At 32.9% G+C, this 17,282-nt stretch overlaps 2 protein-coding genes across 2 annotated transcripts; one reads left to right on the top strand and one right to left on the bottom strand.

Moving 5' to 3' along the window:
• Positions 1-324: 324 nt before the first annotated feature.
• On the top strand, positions 325-4,784 carry LOC107760530 (triose phosphate/phosphate translocator, chloroplastic-like). Its single transcript, NM_001324684.1, is given in 12 exon segments — positions 325-627; positions 1,099-1,161; positions 1,271-1,336; positions 1,452-1,530; positions 2,276-2,396; positions 2,481-2,576; positions 2,683-2,795; positions 2,880-2,957; positions 3,061-3,177; positions 3,293-3,392; positions 3,479-3,579; positions 4,479-4,784. Coding segments are annotated over 12 exon segments (1,206 nt in total). The 5' UTR covers positions 325-373; the 3' UTR covers positions 4,497-4,784.
• Positions 4,785-10,241: 5,457 nt separating this feature from the next.
• LOC107760492 (uncharacterized) lies at positions 10,242-10,976 on the bottom strand. Its single transcript, XM_016578547.1, has one exon. It carries the CDS (start codon positions 10,974-10,976, stop codon positions 10,242-10,244), a length of 735 nt encoding a protein of 244 aa, XP_016434033.1.
• Between the last annotated feature and the right edge of the window lie 6,306 nt (positions 10,977-17,282).

The following is a 17,282-nucleotide window of genomic DNA, read 5'->3' as shown; positions in this document are numbered from 1 at the left end:
AAATATATAAAACTTTATTTCTAAAAAAATTAAACATTCGATGTTCAAATATTCGGTCAATTAAAAAGTTTGAATATCGAAAAACGACAAGTATCGTATAAATTAAGATAGAGGGAGTAATATAATATAAATATTCCTTATATTAAACCAATAGGATATTTTAGGCAAGAAAATAAAAGGATATTTTTTAGGAAGAATACAAATATAAATAATCCAAATAATACGAACCGCTCATTCGTCACCTGAAAACAACCACTCACTCTACTTCCACATTCACGATAATTTCATCAACAGTTTTAGCTCCTCTTTCTTTCTCTTACAACAGAATTCAGTTCCATAATCCAGAGTCATTATTTTCTCTCTCTAACTGTCAATGGAGTCTCGCGTTTTGACTGGCGCCACCGCCATTCGCGGCCTCCCGCTTCTTCGGAAGCCTGTTGTGAAGTTAACCGCTGCTAGCTTCCCTACTGTTGCAAAACCAATCGGAGCTGTTAGCGGTGGCGCCAACTTGATTTGGGGAAGACAACTACGCCCAGCTATTCTTCTCGAAGCTTCTCCTAAGCGGGAATCTATCAAGCCATGCTTCACCGCGGCTTCTTCGCCGGCCGAAGGCAGCGATTCCGCCGGGTGAGTCCATTTCTCTCTTATTGACCCGACCCGAATCCCATCAGCAACTTCTAATTCTTTTTTGGACTTTAGTTGTATGCACTGATAGTTTTAAAGATTTTATAACAGGTTGATTTATCGTTAATTCTTATTTCTAAGTAATCAACTAATGATGCTCTCATTAAATGCAGTTTCCTGAATTATTTTTTAAATGATCCGATTATATAAATATTATTTGCGCTATAAAACTTAAATTTATTTTTTTGAGTTCAAATTTTATGTGCTGATAGTACAAAATAATATTTATATAATCATGTTATTTGTAGATAATTACAAGTAAAACTTTTGTTAAATATTAATGCGTTCTTTAATAAATATTACTATTATACAATGTAAAAATTTATTATATTTGTATTTTGTCCGTGCATATAAATTAAATATTTTTTAATCATCAGCTACTTGTAATTGATTTGACCTCCTTGGTTTTCGCAGGGATGCTAAAGTCGGGTTTTTCAACAAAGCGACCCTGATTACCGGGTTTTTCTTTTTCATGTGGTATGTCACGTGAACCTCGATAATTTTTATTATTGAGTTTATAATCTTTTTTAACTGTCAACGGTTTTCGAGTGTTGAATGACGAATTTGACCTTGTTTATTGTTATAGGTATTTTCTGAATGTGATATTCAACATCCTCAACAAGAAGATCTACAATTACTTCCCTTATCCTTAGTACGTATTTCAATGTCTTCTTCTAAAACGTAATCAATTTTGGATTGTAGTATAAGAAACTTTTATTATTTTACACTTTTGTTATTTTTTTAATAATTGTTTTGGTTATATACAGTTTTGTATCTGTTATTCATTTGGCTGTTGGGGTTGTATATTGCCTGATAAGCTGGACTGTAGGCCTCCCAAAGCGAGCTGTAAGTGTTCTTTTTATTTTTATTTTATAACTGATATGTTTATTAAAATATGGTATCGTATGGAATTAATAACTACTCTATAGTATTTTCCGAGTTTGTGATTAAGTTTAACTTCACTAGGAGAGTAAAAGAATTTTTACATTATTAGATTACCTAAATGATAACTATAGAGGACCGTCTATAAAAAGTAGGATTAGTAACGTGGAAAATAAGGCTGCTTACCTTCTAAGTTAAATCCGCTGTGATAGTTGAGTGTTAAAGGATTAAGTTAGCGAGGTTAATCTTGTTTGGTATGGTACTAAAATTAGTTCCTTGAGTGACTTGTGTTTATTTATTTTTTTAAAATATGCCCTTTCTTTTGGATAAAAGACACTGGAGATCATTTTGAAAGAGAATGGTGGGTTATTAGGAACTATGTTGCTCGGACTCTCCGAAAATGTCTCCGGTTGCGTGGTGGATCCTGTAAAAGTAGTGTATTTTTGGAGGATCTGACACGGGTGCAATATCATTTCGGAAAGTCTGCGCAACACATATTAGGATAAAACTTCTAAAAGTGGAGCACACATTTTGATTCTTAGTTCATGATCATTTATAAGTCACGACATCATTAAAGCTATTGAATAAGGCTAAAGTATTGATTGATAACATTGGTTCATCAAAAAAAAAAAAAAGTATTGACTGATAACATGGTTTTAGCTTTAAGTATTTTCTATTTCCTTGACTAATTTGTTCTTCTCTTTTGTAGCCTATTGATTCAACTCAACTGAAGCTGCTCACACCTGTTGCCTTTTGTCATGCACTTGGCCATGTAACCAGCAATGTCTCATTTGCTGCAGTTGCAGTCTCATTCACTCACACAATCAAAGGTCACATTCTAGCACTACAGAACATTTATTGTATTATCTTCTCTTCTAGTATATAACGAAGAATATTTGTTTTTCTTGATACAGCTCTTGAGCCGTTCTTCAATGCTTCTGCATCTCAGTTCATTCTCGGGCAACAAATACCTTTAGCACTATGGCTGTCACTGGCTCCAGTTGTCCTTGGTTAGCTCTATTCTTCACTGTTTGCTTCCACTCGGGTTGTAGTGATAATGAGATTTTTATTAGTATCAATTAACCATGTTGTGATTTACCTTTCAACTGTATGCAGGTGTATCGATGGCTTCATTGACTGAGCTATCGTTCAATTGGTTGGGCTTCATTAGTGCTATGATTTCTAACATCTCCTTCACATACAGGAGTATATACTCGAAGAAAGCTATGGTATTACTCTACGCAATTCTGACTTATTAAACCATTCAATCTGATCTATATCGAGGATTTCACTTATGAATTTTTCTTTTGCAGACTGATATGGATAGTACTAACGTCTACGCCTACATATCAATCATTGCCCTTATCGTGTGTATCCCGCCTGCCATTATTGTGAGTCCGATAACATCAGGATTAGCCACTTACTCTTATTTCCTCCTTTCCCCTATATCCACTTCTTTCTCACTTTATACTTTTCATTTCGATTATGTCACAGATTGAGGGACCTCAATTGCTCCAACATGGGTTTGCTGATGCCATTGCTAAAGTTGGTCTAACGAAATTCGTAACAGATCTGTTTTGGGTGGGAATGTTTTATCACCTCTACAATCAGGTATTCCCAGTTAGATAAGTTTCCTTAAAAGTTATTATGCTGCTACATTCATAAAAATCTCATACACCTCTTAATGTGTGATATCGATGCATAATGTTTTCTCTTACACTTCCAGGTAGCCACAAACACCCTTGAGAGGGTGGCACCTCTCACACACGCAGTTGGAAATGTGTTGAAACGTGTGTTTGTGATTGGATTCTCAATTATTGTCTTCGGTAATATACACATTTAAAGTTATATCAGCAGTATTCTGTGTTATTGGCACCATGATAAGGAATTCTAAATTATACTTACGTTGCAGGTAACAAAATTTCCACACAAACTGGTATTGGTACCTGCATTGCAATTGCTGGTGTTGCACTCTACTCCTTCATTAAGGCCAAGATGGAGGAAGAGAAAAGGGTGAGTCCAACTATGCAAAAATGAAATTTGATAGAATGTGGTTCCAAATTTATTGTAAAAATATACATTAAAAGGAAAGCATTTGCTGTTGGTTAACATGTACGATTAGTTTGTTGCTCAGTTTCATGAACTTGGAATCTGGTGTACAACATTGCTAATAATCAGAGCTTTTGCCAAAGATGGTTAGGTAGAGTGGAAGTATCTATGCAGTAATGGTCATATGTTTGTATGAGCAAAATGAGGTTATTGAAATTACACAAATGGCCATATTTTGATTTGAAAGATAGTTATCGCACTCAATTCAGGAGGGGGAAAGATTGTTTTCTCACTTTAGTACTCATGAATCATTGCAGTGCTATTCATGATTATGGACCTATTCATGAACAGCAGTGAAGTAATTTTACCTATATTCTGCAGTATTAGATTTTCCTTTTTTAATTGTCAGCTCGCCGTTATTAGCTTTGTACCAACATATTTAGTTTATTTGGGCAAGCTTATCTATCATTATATAATGATTTGCTCGGACATGTACCTGTCTCACGTATCTTTAACGTTATGGTGAAAACCTATCAGAAGTGTGGACTTCACCTAGGGGCGAAGGTATGTGTGGCCAAGGGTGGTCAACTAAACCCCTTCCGCCGAAAAACTATACTGTGTGTACGATAAAATATTAAGTACTTGTTATTGATAAAATAGAAAATAGACTTTGAACACCCTTGCGTAGCCCACTTGTTTATTTAGTTTTCTGGCTTCGCCAGTCTACTACACTCGACCTTTGCCATAAACACTACTTCCTGAATTGACATAACAATATGGAGTTACTAACTTACTATCAGCTACTGAAACTGAAATAATTTGTTTTACATTGTTGTTAATGTTATTATTTTGGTCTTTTGCAGCAAAAGAAAGCTGCCTGAAAATGAAGAAGCGCGCCTATGTGGAAGAAGGTTGTTATGGATTCAAGCGCCGATTTTCAATAGTTTCCCCTGTCCAAATAAATGCTAAAAAGGAAACCTTTGTTTTTCTGAGTTCTGTAGTTAGTTTGGAGTCAATTGTTTTGATTCAAAGGTCAATCCCGGCTAATTTTCTGTATACCTGTGATTACTGTAATAATGTACCACTTCTGTTTTTCATTGCCAGACTTCATGAACTCATTAGAGACTCGAAGTGGCTGTGAAAATATAGTATGTTAATAGACCATTTTCTCTTGAACAGCCTGCCACATAAGTTCATGTGTATAGCCAGTTGCGAAGCCAGTAATTTCCCCAAGAGTATTCAAACTTGAAAGAAGTACCCGACAAAGGGTATCCAATATATATTATATACATCTAAAACCTAATATTTTGCCTACATATATAGTGTAATTTTTCGATGAACTTAGGACAGCGTGGCTTCACCCCTGTGTATAGTTGCTTCCTCCCAGCTGCCTGTGAAGGATTGCGTATAGATGTTCGTAACACGCAGCGGAAGATAATAACAATTCTAGGCAAATCTTTTCGTGTTTAAAATTTATTTACATGTCAAAGATCGAATCTAAGACGTACCTAGTGAAGAGAGTCTCGTTTCAAAATTTCTTCGATAGTGCGAAGACTCTATGCGTATCCACACCGAGACCGATCCTTGTTATCAACTCTTTGAACAATGAAACACGCGAACAAATTGATTGAAACCTTATGCTGAAATTTTTTCTCAAAAATCTCAACTCAACTGTAGAAGAACAAGAAACACTTTTTCTTGTAATTGTATTTTCTCTCTTGGCTTTGTATTGCACTCTCACTTTCACAAAGTGATTTTCTTCTCCAGAATTAGTGCGGCAAATTTTCTCCATCACCCTTTATATAATATCACTTATAAACCCTATTCCTATTTGGTTGAGGTAATGATTTACTTAGGGTAATAATTTTAATTCCACAAATTAACTTTATGGAATTTCGCAGGGAGATTTCGTTACTGCCGTTCTTATTGGACTTTATGATTTATGGACTTTCCATAAATTCCAATACCAAATTGGATTATAATATCCTTATTAGTATTTTACTATAGAAAAGAGAAAATGACCCTCTATAGCCCTTGAAAATTTAATTAGCCCATATTTTCTCCCATGGACCCGAAATAGCCTTTAGGCCTAATCTATTGACAAATTATAGCCACTATTTCCAATGCACTTCTCCCCTTCCCAATGCATTTTTCAGTCGCCTACTCCCCCCCCCTCTCTTTCTCTTCTCATCTTCTCCCTTCTTCAATATACCAGTGACTTCCATCTTTCTTTCCCTCTATTTTTATATTTTCCCTTCTTCACTCTCTCCTTTTTTTCCTTTTTCTTTTCTTCTTCCATAGCAACACCAACATACATCTTTTTCAAACTTCTCTTTTTTTCTTTGAGATCTCCTCCTCCTATATTTAGATGCAAAAATATCTACTTTCTTGAGTAAGTTCCCGCAAAAGTCTAGCGGTGGTTGCCGTTTTCTTCGCTTTCTGTCCACTTTCAGATATAATATTACATGATTTTTTGGATGATTTTGCAAGAAGATGAAAAATGGAGAAAATAAAATAGTCACGACCGGAAAAAAAAAATTCCGGCCAAGTTCACTGTCCTCCATTACCATCAGTGCTCCTTTATTTATACATTGTGTAATCAGTGTATAATAATGGTATAATATGGTGTATAATCAATGTGTATACATTTTACACTAGTGATACATTATTATACACGTATTATACAAAACTGGGCGTAAAAGATTACATTGGCTAAATTGAGTGTTGAGAATATTGTATATAATGTGTGTATATTATGTATGCACATTTATATAAAAGGTGTATCTACACTGATATAATACATATACATTTTTTAATTTAATTCAATGTTAAAATAATTTTGTATATATTTTCTATATAAAGTATATAATAGTATATATATATATTCATTATACACGTATTATACAAAACTGGGCGTGTAAGATTACAGTGGGTACATTGAGTGTTATGAATATTGTATATAATGTGTATATATTATGTATGCACATTTATATGAAAGGTGTATCTACACTTATATAATACATATACACTTTTTATACAAATTCAATATTCATATAATTTTGTATATAAAGTATATAATAGTATATAATGTATATATGCAGTGCACATAGAATTTACAATTGTATATAAAGTAAATAATTAATATATTTTTCTTATATAAAATGTATAATTTTTCTCTCATAAATACTCTCAATCTTTCTTTCTTTTTCTCTTTAGATCTTATTTCTTTCTATTCAATTTGGCTGTTTATACTGCCTTATGTTTTTTCTTCTTTTCAATCTTTTCCCCCCTCTCTTTTAGTTCTTAATTCTTTAGGTTTGATAGTGGAATTGGGATGGACGAGACTGATCCAGAGGTGCGTGAGTCTGCTTTTTGATGATCTATTATTTTTGGGATGTGGGTAGATGGTGTGGTGGCAGCAGTGCATGGAGGTGGTAGCGGTGCCATGGCGGTAGCAACATCGGTGCAATAGTGGCAGGGCAATGGTGAAACTTTTTTGTGTGGATGTCTGATAGATGGAGGAAAAGAAAAAATATATGCGGTGTGGTTGGTAGAATTTGGGCTGACCATTCTAATATCTTTTAGGCTACTAGATGTATTTGAAATTTTATGGCTACCAGATGATATAAGTTTGCAGCGAGTGGCTACAAATGTATTTTGCTCATAGAAAAATACAAATCCCATTTTTATGGGTTTAGGTAGCGACTCGTCCAATTATGGACTTTGACGTGAAAATCCAGTTCTTAATTGGATTTGATTCATAAGTCATTCATTAATATTTTATATACATACCTTATATAAATAAATATTAATTATATATATCATATATATATTTCAACCAAGAGACAATTTTAATTTTCTATTCCAAATAGAAAACTTCAACTTGTTCACAATATTAATTATATCTTCTGTACTAGCAAAAAATATAATTAATATTTCATTTGGACTAACTAACTAAATTTATTTGATTAATTAAATTCTTTAATTTAATTAACAAATAATAAAGTAATTAATCCTTTAGCAAAGATCAGAACACTCGTTAGTGTGCGACCCCATAGGTTCAATACTAAACCGGTAGTAAATTGACCACATCAATATACTAATCAAGGGTGGCGTCTAGCAACACTCCTTAACGACCGGATAGCATGAAGTATACAATTTACTCTCAAGAACCAGTAGAAGAATAATGTAGTAATTCCTTCTGTCCTTATAACTCTGGATCACCCTAGGATATGGTTCAACTGTCAAATCCTAATAGGCGACCAACTATGTGTTCATGTCAAATATAATTGACCATTGAATGACCTAAGAAACTCCTTTCTTCTTTCATTCAATTGCCCTGGCCAAGGTCTTAATTTTGTCGTTTATAATTCATGACAACATGAAGCTTAAACTCATTACCAAGAGTTGACAGATTCCATCTTGATCAATCACTAATTTTACAAGTATTTAATCGTACCCAATATCCTTTCAACTATCGCCCTAGGGCCATAAGTGTCTAGTATCAAAGCACAATAAATAACTTGTCAATTACTATGACGATCTCAGGTCAAAGGAAACGGTTACATCACATTCTTCAAGAGAATATCCTATTGACAGTTTATGGTAATTCTAACCATTAGGAATTATCCAATGAGTCGGTTCAATGATCATATCTCTATATGCATCATCTATCTATGTGATTTAGTTAATGAGATCAACTAATCTTTATCCCATAAAGACGATCACATAAATATTGATCTAACCGGATTACTAATGTCCAAATTAATAATCCTACGATCAAGAACAAATTTAGATTAAATTGTAAGAGACTTTGCTCTCATTATCATGATCTCTATCACGATGACAAATCTCAAAATTTAATCAAGGACCTTATCAAATTAATCAAACAATTAATAATAATTATAAAAAATTCTTATTTAGGATGGAGGAATCTCACTCGTCTCACTCTACCTCTTAGTGCTAAAGCCTTCCAATATAGATGTAACATGCAAACTAATTATAAATCAGAGGGCAGTGTGAGTTCCCCCTCTTTGAAGTTTTTTCACTTTTAGCCCATGCCAGAAACTATTTATATTTGGTAGTTGAAAGTGTATAAAATTTGTATAATTTTTGTATAAAACATACAATATATATATACAAAAAAATATATATTTTTTCGGCTATTATTTTGAGAGCGGCTATACAATGTCATTTTCCCTATTATTTAAGCTTGTTCTAACAACTATTTACACCTGAAACGATATAAATCACTTTTTTGGGCGTTTCTCCCCTCTAGGTGCCTGGCCTTTCCACCTTTTCCATATATGAGAGAATCAGAGAACTAATTATGTTCATCCTAATTTGATTATAATTTTATTTAAATGAATTACAATATACTTTTTTGTAGGTGCACCGTGAAAGATATAAAACTTATTTTGAACATAATAAATTAAATATGAAATATTCTTAAACATGATGAACCTTAGTTAAGTAGCTTGGACAGTCGTTCCTATTATTAATAAATAGAATAAATTTCCAGAATTTCACATAAAGTCATAAATAAACATATAATACAACATCAATTTCTCACCATCAACACTTATAATATAGTGGTATCATGGGAGTCTCTCACATAATAAATGTAGGTTCAATTCTCATTGTCGCTCTTCCTCTTTCCCTTTTCCTTTTCCACTTCTCCTACCCAGTAATTTTGGTCCAAACTGCATATTTGGTCAGGATTGTGTTAATGGACTTATACGGATTGAGGTGACATGAAATCAATGGGGGTAAGTATGATGAGTTTGTAAAGTTATTAATTTAGAATTCAATAACTTAGTTAAAATATTATGAATTTCGAACTCATAATCTTCAAATCATACCTCCGCCTCTAATACATATCAAAATCCATTATCCATATATTGGTGGTCCTTGTGTTAGCTTGTCTGCACCTCGAGAATTCATCAATATAAGTATTTAATAATTTTGTCCATTAAAACTTAGACCGATAAAAGAAATCACCTAATATTTTATGTGCCCGATGACATGGAATCCTATCAAATTAAAATCCATATTTTTACCTTTCAGATCATGCATGGAAAAAGAAAAAAAGACAACCTTTGAATACCCTTGTAAACTTCACTGGTTATTGACGGAGGAGGTAAATTGGAAATTGAAGAATATAATATTAATAATATAGCATGAAGCTGATTGTTAAAATTAGACAGCTTCAAAAATATAATAGTACTAGTACATAAACCCAAACTCTCATACTTAATTCATGTAAATATGTAACATATGATTATCGGATATATACTTTGTAAATTAACTAGGTCAAGGATAACCACTATTAACTAATTAAATTAACAGCCCTTAAACAAAAGATGGACTTTTTCACTTTTAGCCTGCGTCAGAAACTATGTACATTGGTAGCCGAAAAAATATATAAAATTTGTATAATTTTTGTATATAACATACATAATGTATGTATACAAAAAATATATTTTTTCTACTATTATTTTGAGAGCGGCTATACAGTGTCATTTTTTCCACAAAAGAGTACAACCACGATAATCCATAAGGCAAACTCTCAAACTAATCTCTATAAACAAACTTAATTTCCCACTAAAATCCATGTTTCTCTCTACTTATGGTTTGATCTCAGTGTCATCCCATAGTCTATTGAGATCATCCAATGCCTCAATGTCGTTCCAATTCCAATAACTTTGCATATTTTCTATCATTAGACTACTTGTTCCTGGACCTTGCCACGTAATAGTTGACTCCTCCATAGTACTATCAAGATTTTCCATGTAATTATAAATATTTGAAGATTGATTCGTAGATGTGTGAATAGAACATGGAATTTTGTCAAAGGACAAAGAAAGTAGCATATTTTCATCTTGAGGAGCACCTGTAAATATGTTACTCGCTATGTTGTCTGGACTCTTTAAAAGTGTTGCAGAGTGTGTGTCGGATCTTTCGAAAGTAATGCATTTTTTCAGGGTCTGACATGAGTGCGACTGTATTTTTGAAGGATTCGAACAACATAGGTTATTGGTGATTGTATCATGTGGTAGTGAAGATGAAGGGAGATTTAGCTCATGATACAAATTATCAAATACATTTTTCTCTTCATCCTCAACAACTAATATTTGAGAATTACTCTTTTCTCTTGTGATCTTGAGCCGTTTATTTTTCCGGCCGCCGCCAACGGGGACGTTACGAAGAACGCCACCTTCAGTCCAATGCCTTTTACAGCCTTTACAAAAATGGCGAGGCTGTGATTTGTTGTAATTGTTGTAGTAGCAAAATTTTGTATTTGCTGATTCACATCTTGGACACTTCAAAGGCTCAGGTTTAGTAGTACTAGTCTGCCCCATAATTAATATCTACAAATATTAACCTGAAGAAAAATGAGTGTTATATTTTTTGTTTGGGAGAAGTGGTGTGGTGTGGAGAAGATATATGAGCTAGGTTGGTCAAGGTTAGGAGTGGCAAACGGGTCGGATCGGGTCGGATATGGTTCGGGTCGAAAACGGGTAACAAAAAAATGGATAAATTATCCGACCCAATCCATATTTAAAACGGATAAAAAACGTTTTAAAAAACGGGTTACCCATATGGATAATATGGGTAACCATATTATTCATGACTTCTTAAATATGATCACTTTTGAGAGAATTTTTAGCTAGCGTTTGGCCATAGATTCCAAATTTGTTTTGAAAAATTTGATTTGGGTGAAGTTTGGTTTGAAGATGAAAATGTGTTTGGACATATATTTTCAAAACATATTTTCCAACTTTATTTTGGAAAAACATGTATATAATTCCCAAGTTTTGGGATTTTGGCCCAAAATTAGCAATTGGGGTGATTTTGGAATTTGGGGTTTGGGATTTTGCCAAAATGTGGGCAAAATTTTTGGCCAAACATGAGTTTTGAAAATAAATTTCAAATTTATTTTGGCAAAACTCATGGCCAAACGGGGCCTTAGTCTCCCTATCTTGAGGAACCCCCAAGTTGAGGCTTTACAAATATAAAAGTTAGACTCATTCGTTATCCATTTTATAAATGGATAATATGGTTCTTATTCATATTTGACCCGTTTTTTAAAAGTTCATTATCCAACCTATTTTTTAGTGGATAATATGGGTGGTTAACTATTTTATTTTAACCATTCTGCCACCCCTAGTCAAGGTCAAGTTCTATGAAAATTCTTAATTAGGAAGGTGATGAGAAATAAGAATCTCTTCTCATATTCTTTCTTTATTTCTGTGAGTATATTTTTGTAGAGAGATTTAGCTTATATACACTAGGAAACTTTAATTTACATTCAATATATTTTGAGTTTAAATTATATGCACTCACGATATATAACTCGTACCAGTGTGAGGCTAGACTGATAGGATTTAGTCTTAAACTGCTAGTGGTTAATGTTGTGTTTACACTACTTTTCTATTTTCATAGTGTCGGGCCTTTTTTATTGATTATTATTTTTGCTTTCCATCTATCTACTAGTTCTTGTGATGTTATTATTTCTATGATTTTTTGTTGATGATACTGATATATTGTCTCTTTTCGTCTTCTTGAGTCAAGGGTCTATCGGAAACAGCCTCTTTACCCTCTCGGGGTAGAAGTAAGGTCTGCGTACACACTACCCTCCCTAGACTCCACATGTGGGATTTTACTAGGTCATTGTTGTTGATATATAAAATGTTTATATAATTAGTAGCCATTATTTAGCTGTGATTTTAAAATTAGCTTATTTTGATAAGTATTTTTTTCAAAATTACTTTTTAAAAAAGTACTTTTGGTGAGAAGCAGTTTGTGTTTGGCTAATCAACTTCAGAAGCACTTTTGTGCAGCAATTTGTGTTTAGCCAAGCTTTTAAAAAGTGCTTATAAATGTATTTTTTTTCAAAATACTTTTAGGGAGAAGCTGTTTTTTTTGTGCTTCTCAAAAACTGCTTCTACTTCTACTCAAAAACACTTTTTTCTTTCTAAAAACCTGGTCAAATACCTTATCTTTGAAAAAAAGCAGTTTTGATTAAAAAAAATCACCAAAAATAATCACAGCCAAAAAACTGTTTAATAATAAAAATTCTAATAAGAAATATTTGAACTAAAAATCATGACACACAAAGAACTAATAAAAGAAAACTCGTGAAACAACGGTTTAAATTGTCAAATCTCAATAGCCAGTAGTGTCACACTCACACCTTAAGTCGAAAACTATGGGAAGCGCGCAGGCAAAGTCGGAATTTAATTTTATCGGTTCTGAATTTTAAATTGAAATTCTAATTTTAATATTTTTATATTTAATAATTTTCTTAATACAAAATCCGCATCTGAGCTTCTACCTATGCCCCGGAAACGGATGTGGAAGAATGTGAGCCGTGGATAGTGCGGACTTATATTGGGCGAGTAAGAATAAGATCTCCCATATGGTATATTGTACAAACCATCCATGTTTGACATATGGAGTCAATTGAAAGAGTAATGGGGCCAATAAGCAATTAAAAAAAAAATTAGGGGACAAACAAACACCAAAGAAGAGGATGCTTACAAAGCGTACCCCTAAGGTCTCTTAATTCTTTATGTAGCCCCACATGTTTGTATTTTTGTCCCTTTGGTACCATTATTTTGAAAAGTGAAGGGAATGGTCGGTGTTCTCATGTGAAATGCTATAGCTATTGAAGGGTAAAGTATGATATGTCAAGTTGGATAAAGTGATATTATGCTTCCATATATAGGGTGAAAAATAGTTGTCAACAACGTGGTTCGTAGTAGGGGTATCAATGGTTCGTTTCGGTCGGTTATTTTATAAAATTTGTACCATACCAATTTTTCGGTTATTCTATTATGTATAGTCAAAATTAGATTTTTCGAAACCGTCCCAATCATGTCGGTTTCTCTTCGGTATCGGTACGGTTCGGTTAATTTTCGGTATTTTTTTAATATCATGTAAAATTCACCAGTAGAAGTAGAATTGCAATAACGTACGTTCTTTTATAGGGCTTAGCAAAACTCTCTAGACATTTTTACTGTTTAAAGGGTGATGAATTAAAAAAAAAAAGAAATATGGCTAGAGTATAGATCCATCAACTATTCTACAACAACGTAAAAGAAATCAAACAAAGGCAAAGAAAATATTAATCACACGAGTTGAAAGATATACCAAGCTGAGATTCAAGAATAAAGTCTATAAAAGATTATATATTTAAAAAGATAAATCTAAATTATATGAAAGGAAACATATTCAATACATTGTAGTTTGCTACTCATAATTGCTAGAATACTTTGTGTCTTGCTAATAAAGATACTTGAAATAACTTAGTTTAAGTAGAAGTAACATAGTAGGTTTTAGGAATTAGTATTTTGAGTTTAATTACTTGTTGGCTTGTAATAGTTTTCATAATTCCAAGGCTCAAAGAAAATTTAATGCATTATTATTTTTAAACTTACTAAATAAATATATTTTCTACATGTAAAATTTATTCGGTACGGTTCGGGTTTTTTTCGATTTATTTTTATAAAATAAAAAACCTACCCTAATTATCAGATCGGATATAGATTTATATAAAAACCTACGGTTTCTTTTTAATTGGTTCGGTTCGGTCGGTTTAGTCGGTTTTCGAATATCCATTGACACCCCTAGTTCGTAGTGGTCTTTGTTTGCTACAAATTTTCTTTAATCAAAAGAAATCTAAACGATTTTGTCGATAAGATCATCAGCCTGCAACGTACTTTTGATCCGTTGAGCGAGAGCCCATTCACACTGGACTCTCGAATCACTATGACCGACTTTCGTCTCGATTATTCTCTTCTCTAATTTTCAACTTGGATAATTCTTCGATATATTAGTTGTCTGTATATACTTAGTGTATTTTAAAAAAAAATGATTATTCTCTGCTCCAACTTTCAACTTGGATAATTCTTCAATTTGTTTGTTGTGCATAGGTGTATCCTAATGAACATTCATAAATATAACGACTTGAAAATATGGAAAGTACTATATAATAGTACTACTTAATGAAGAGCAAAAGAATATATGCAATGCACATATAAACATAGACACATACTTTGTGCATGTGTTTATACAATTATATGATCTAAGGGTTGCAAGGAAGGATAGCTCAAAGTGTAGCTATACTAGCTAGCCTTATCATCCAATTCAGACTAATGCATAAAATTAATTGACAATATTATTGGTCATTGTCTTCAATGGTGAAATGATGAGTGTTTTGGCTGCTATAATCCTATTCTAGAAGTGTATAGAATCTTCGGAAAAAGGCCAAAACTGCCCCTAACCTATTCGCTTGAGTTTAAAAATACCCCCGTCCATCTATTTTGTAAAAATTGCCCTCATCGTTAAAAATCTGGCTCATTCATGCCCCTAACATCAACTTTTCGGCCCACTCATACCCTAAAAACTAACAGCCCTATTTTGATTAAGAAATTTTTTTATTATTTATTATGTGTTAATTTTCTATTGGCTTAAATTAAAACATCACCCCATATTCACTTATTAGCCTACTCCGTCTTAGATTTTCACCCTTCAACACCCACGGATCTCCCTCTCCATCTCAGATTTTTCGGCCTTAATTTAATTTTTAAAAACATTTTTTATTAAATTAATTTTCTGAGTGAAATCAGGTACTCTTTGAAATTATGCTTCATTGTAAGATTTTATGCTTTAATAAGTTATTTTTTTGCCAACATTATATTTGTTGTGCCACCATGTAGCTTTTAAGAGTTAATTGAAATCATATGACCAATATTTTACATCATACAACTTTCACCTGAATATATGAACACTAACAGAGTGTCAATAGTAATGATCATTGAGCATTTGCAATATTTTTTGTTGTATATTTCCTGACAACTCCGCATCCAATTTTGATTATACCAATGATTTATTTGGTCTCTGCTCGGACCTCGACCTTTTTCTTCTTCATTGGCTCACCATAGTCTGAACATCCGACCATGTCCATAAATTAAGCTATTGTACGAGGATGCTCTTTAGGTTATATATCAACACCGCAAATTTTAAAAAAGAGACGGTTAAATCAAGAGAAATATTTGAGATCATATGCCTGAGAATATGAGAGAATACGACTTATTGGTGAATGTGACTGTAATAAACACTTGATTGAGCTTATTGTATGAAGCAGTAAAGTGTAGTAAGAAATATTGATGATGAATGGTATTTCTGTGATGGAGAAAAATAGGAGTAGTGATGTGTACATTTAATATACAAAGAAATAGGAAGAGGAAAATGATTAACTATACGAGAGAGTTTTGTTTGCTTAGGGGAAAAAAAATGGGTGTATGAGAGTTCTAGTTGGTGGAATAATTTTTAAAAGAAAGAGGAGAAAGAAACGGAGGAAAAGGGTTTTAGAATGTGGGTGAGTTTATTTTAATTTAGGTGAGTCTTAAGTTAGGCCAATGAGACGATGACACATGAAAATTAATTAAGTTATTTTTGCCTAACAGGGTCTTTGAAAGTTGTATGACATAAAGTATTGGTGACAAAAATTTTGGTTGTCTGAAAATAAAACTTTAATGATATTTGTAGTGATTATTCAAATAGAGTGCAAGGTCAAAAAAAGTATGAGAAGAACAAGAAGAATATGAATGCACACACGCTAGAGGGGTGGGGGGAGAGATTTTTTGAGATGGGGGTTATTATTGTACCAACTCCAATAGTCTAGGGACAGTTTTGACCTTTTTTTTGTTATGACACGTGGAAATTAATTAATTTTTTTTATCTAACATGGCCGTTAGTCGTAAGGGCATTCTTGAATCGAAAAGATAACGGTGAGGGAAATTTTTTCAAACTAGGTGAACGGAGGGCATTATTATACCAACTCCAATAGTCTAGGGGCAATTTTGACCCTTTTCCGTAGAATCTTAGTTGTGTCTAATATCCGTCGTTTCTTTACACAATTAGTGGCGGAGACACATTGCTTTAAGTTGTATCATCTGACACAATTAAAATATATGTATGTTGTATGTATACCATACACCGCAAAAAAATAAAAATAAACATTAATTTGGGATTGAAGTAAAATTGTATTAAAACCATAGTAACATTAAACTTGTTCACTAACTGAGTTGTGATACAACCCGACATCGCTTACTTAAAATTCTGGCAACGCCACACTACTAGAAATTCGGCAAAAACCGATCACGGTCAACCGACTAATTTTGGTCGATAAAAAAACCAATCAAAGTCGGTCGGTTTTTCAAAATATTTTATTTTTTAATTTTTTTTGAATGAAACCGGCCAACTTTGATCGGTTTTCTTTAGCGCAAAAATGCGGGAAACTATTTTTGAGTCTCGCAAAATTTATTTTTCAAGAAAACGACCAAATTTGGTCGCTTTTTCATTTAAAATAAATTAAAATCAATATTAAAAAAATCGACTGAAATCGATTGGTTAATTCGGCCGGTCATTTTAAAAAATCGACTGAATTTGGTCGGTAATTTTATTTTTTTAATAAAATCAACTGACATTGGTCGGCTATTTTCGTGCAAAAATACAATTAAAGAGTATAAATGAAATAAAAGACAATCTTAAAACAAAATGCTCCAATGGTCTAGTGGTAGAATAATATCCTGCCACAGTACAGACCCCGGTTCGATTCCCAGATGGTGCATGTTTTAATTAAATAATTAAAATACCGA

Source organism: Nicotiana tabacum, chromosome 1 (assembly GCF_000715075.1).
Source record: "Nicotiana tabacum cultivar K326 chromosome 1, ASM71507v2, whole genome shotgun sequence".
In the NCBI taxonomy this organism is placed as follows: domain Eukaryota; kingdom Viridiplantae; phylum Streptophyta; class Magnoliopsida; order Solanales; family Solanaceae; genus Nicotiana; species Nicotiana tabacum.
Note: the sequence above shows the minus strand (reverse complement) of the source record. Positions and strands in the feature narration are given on the sequence as shown.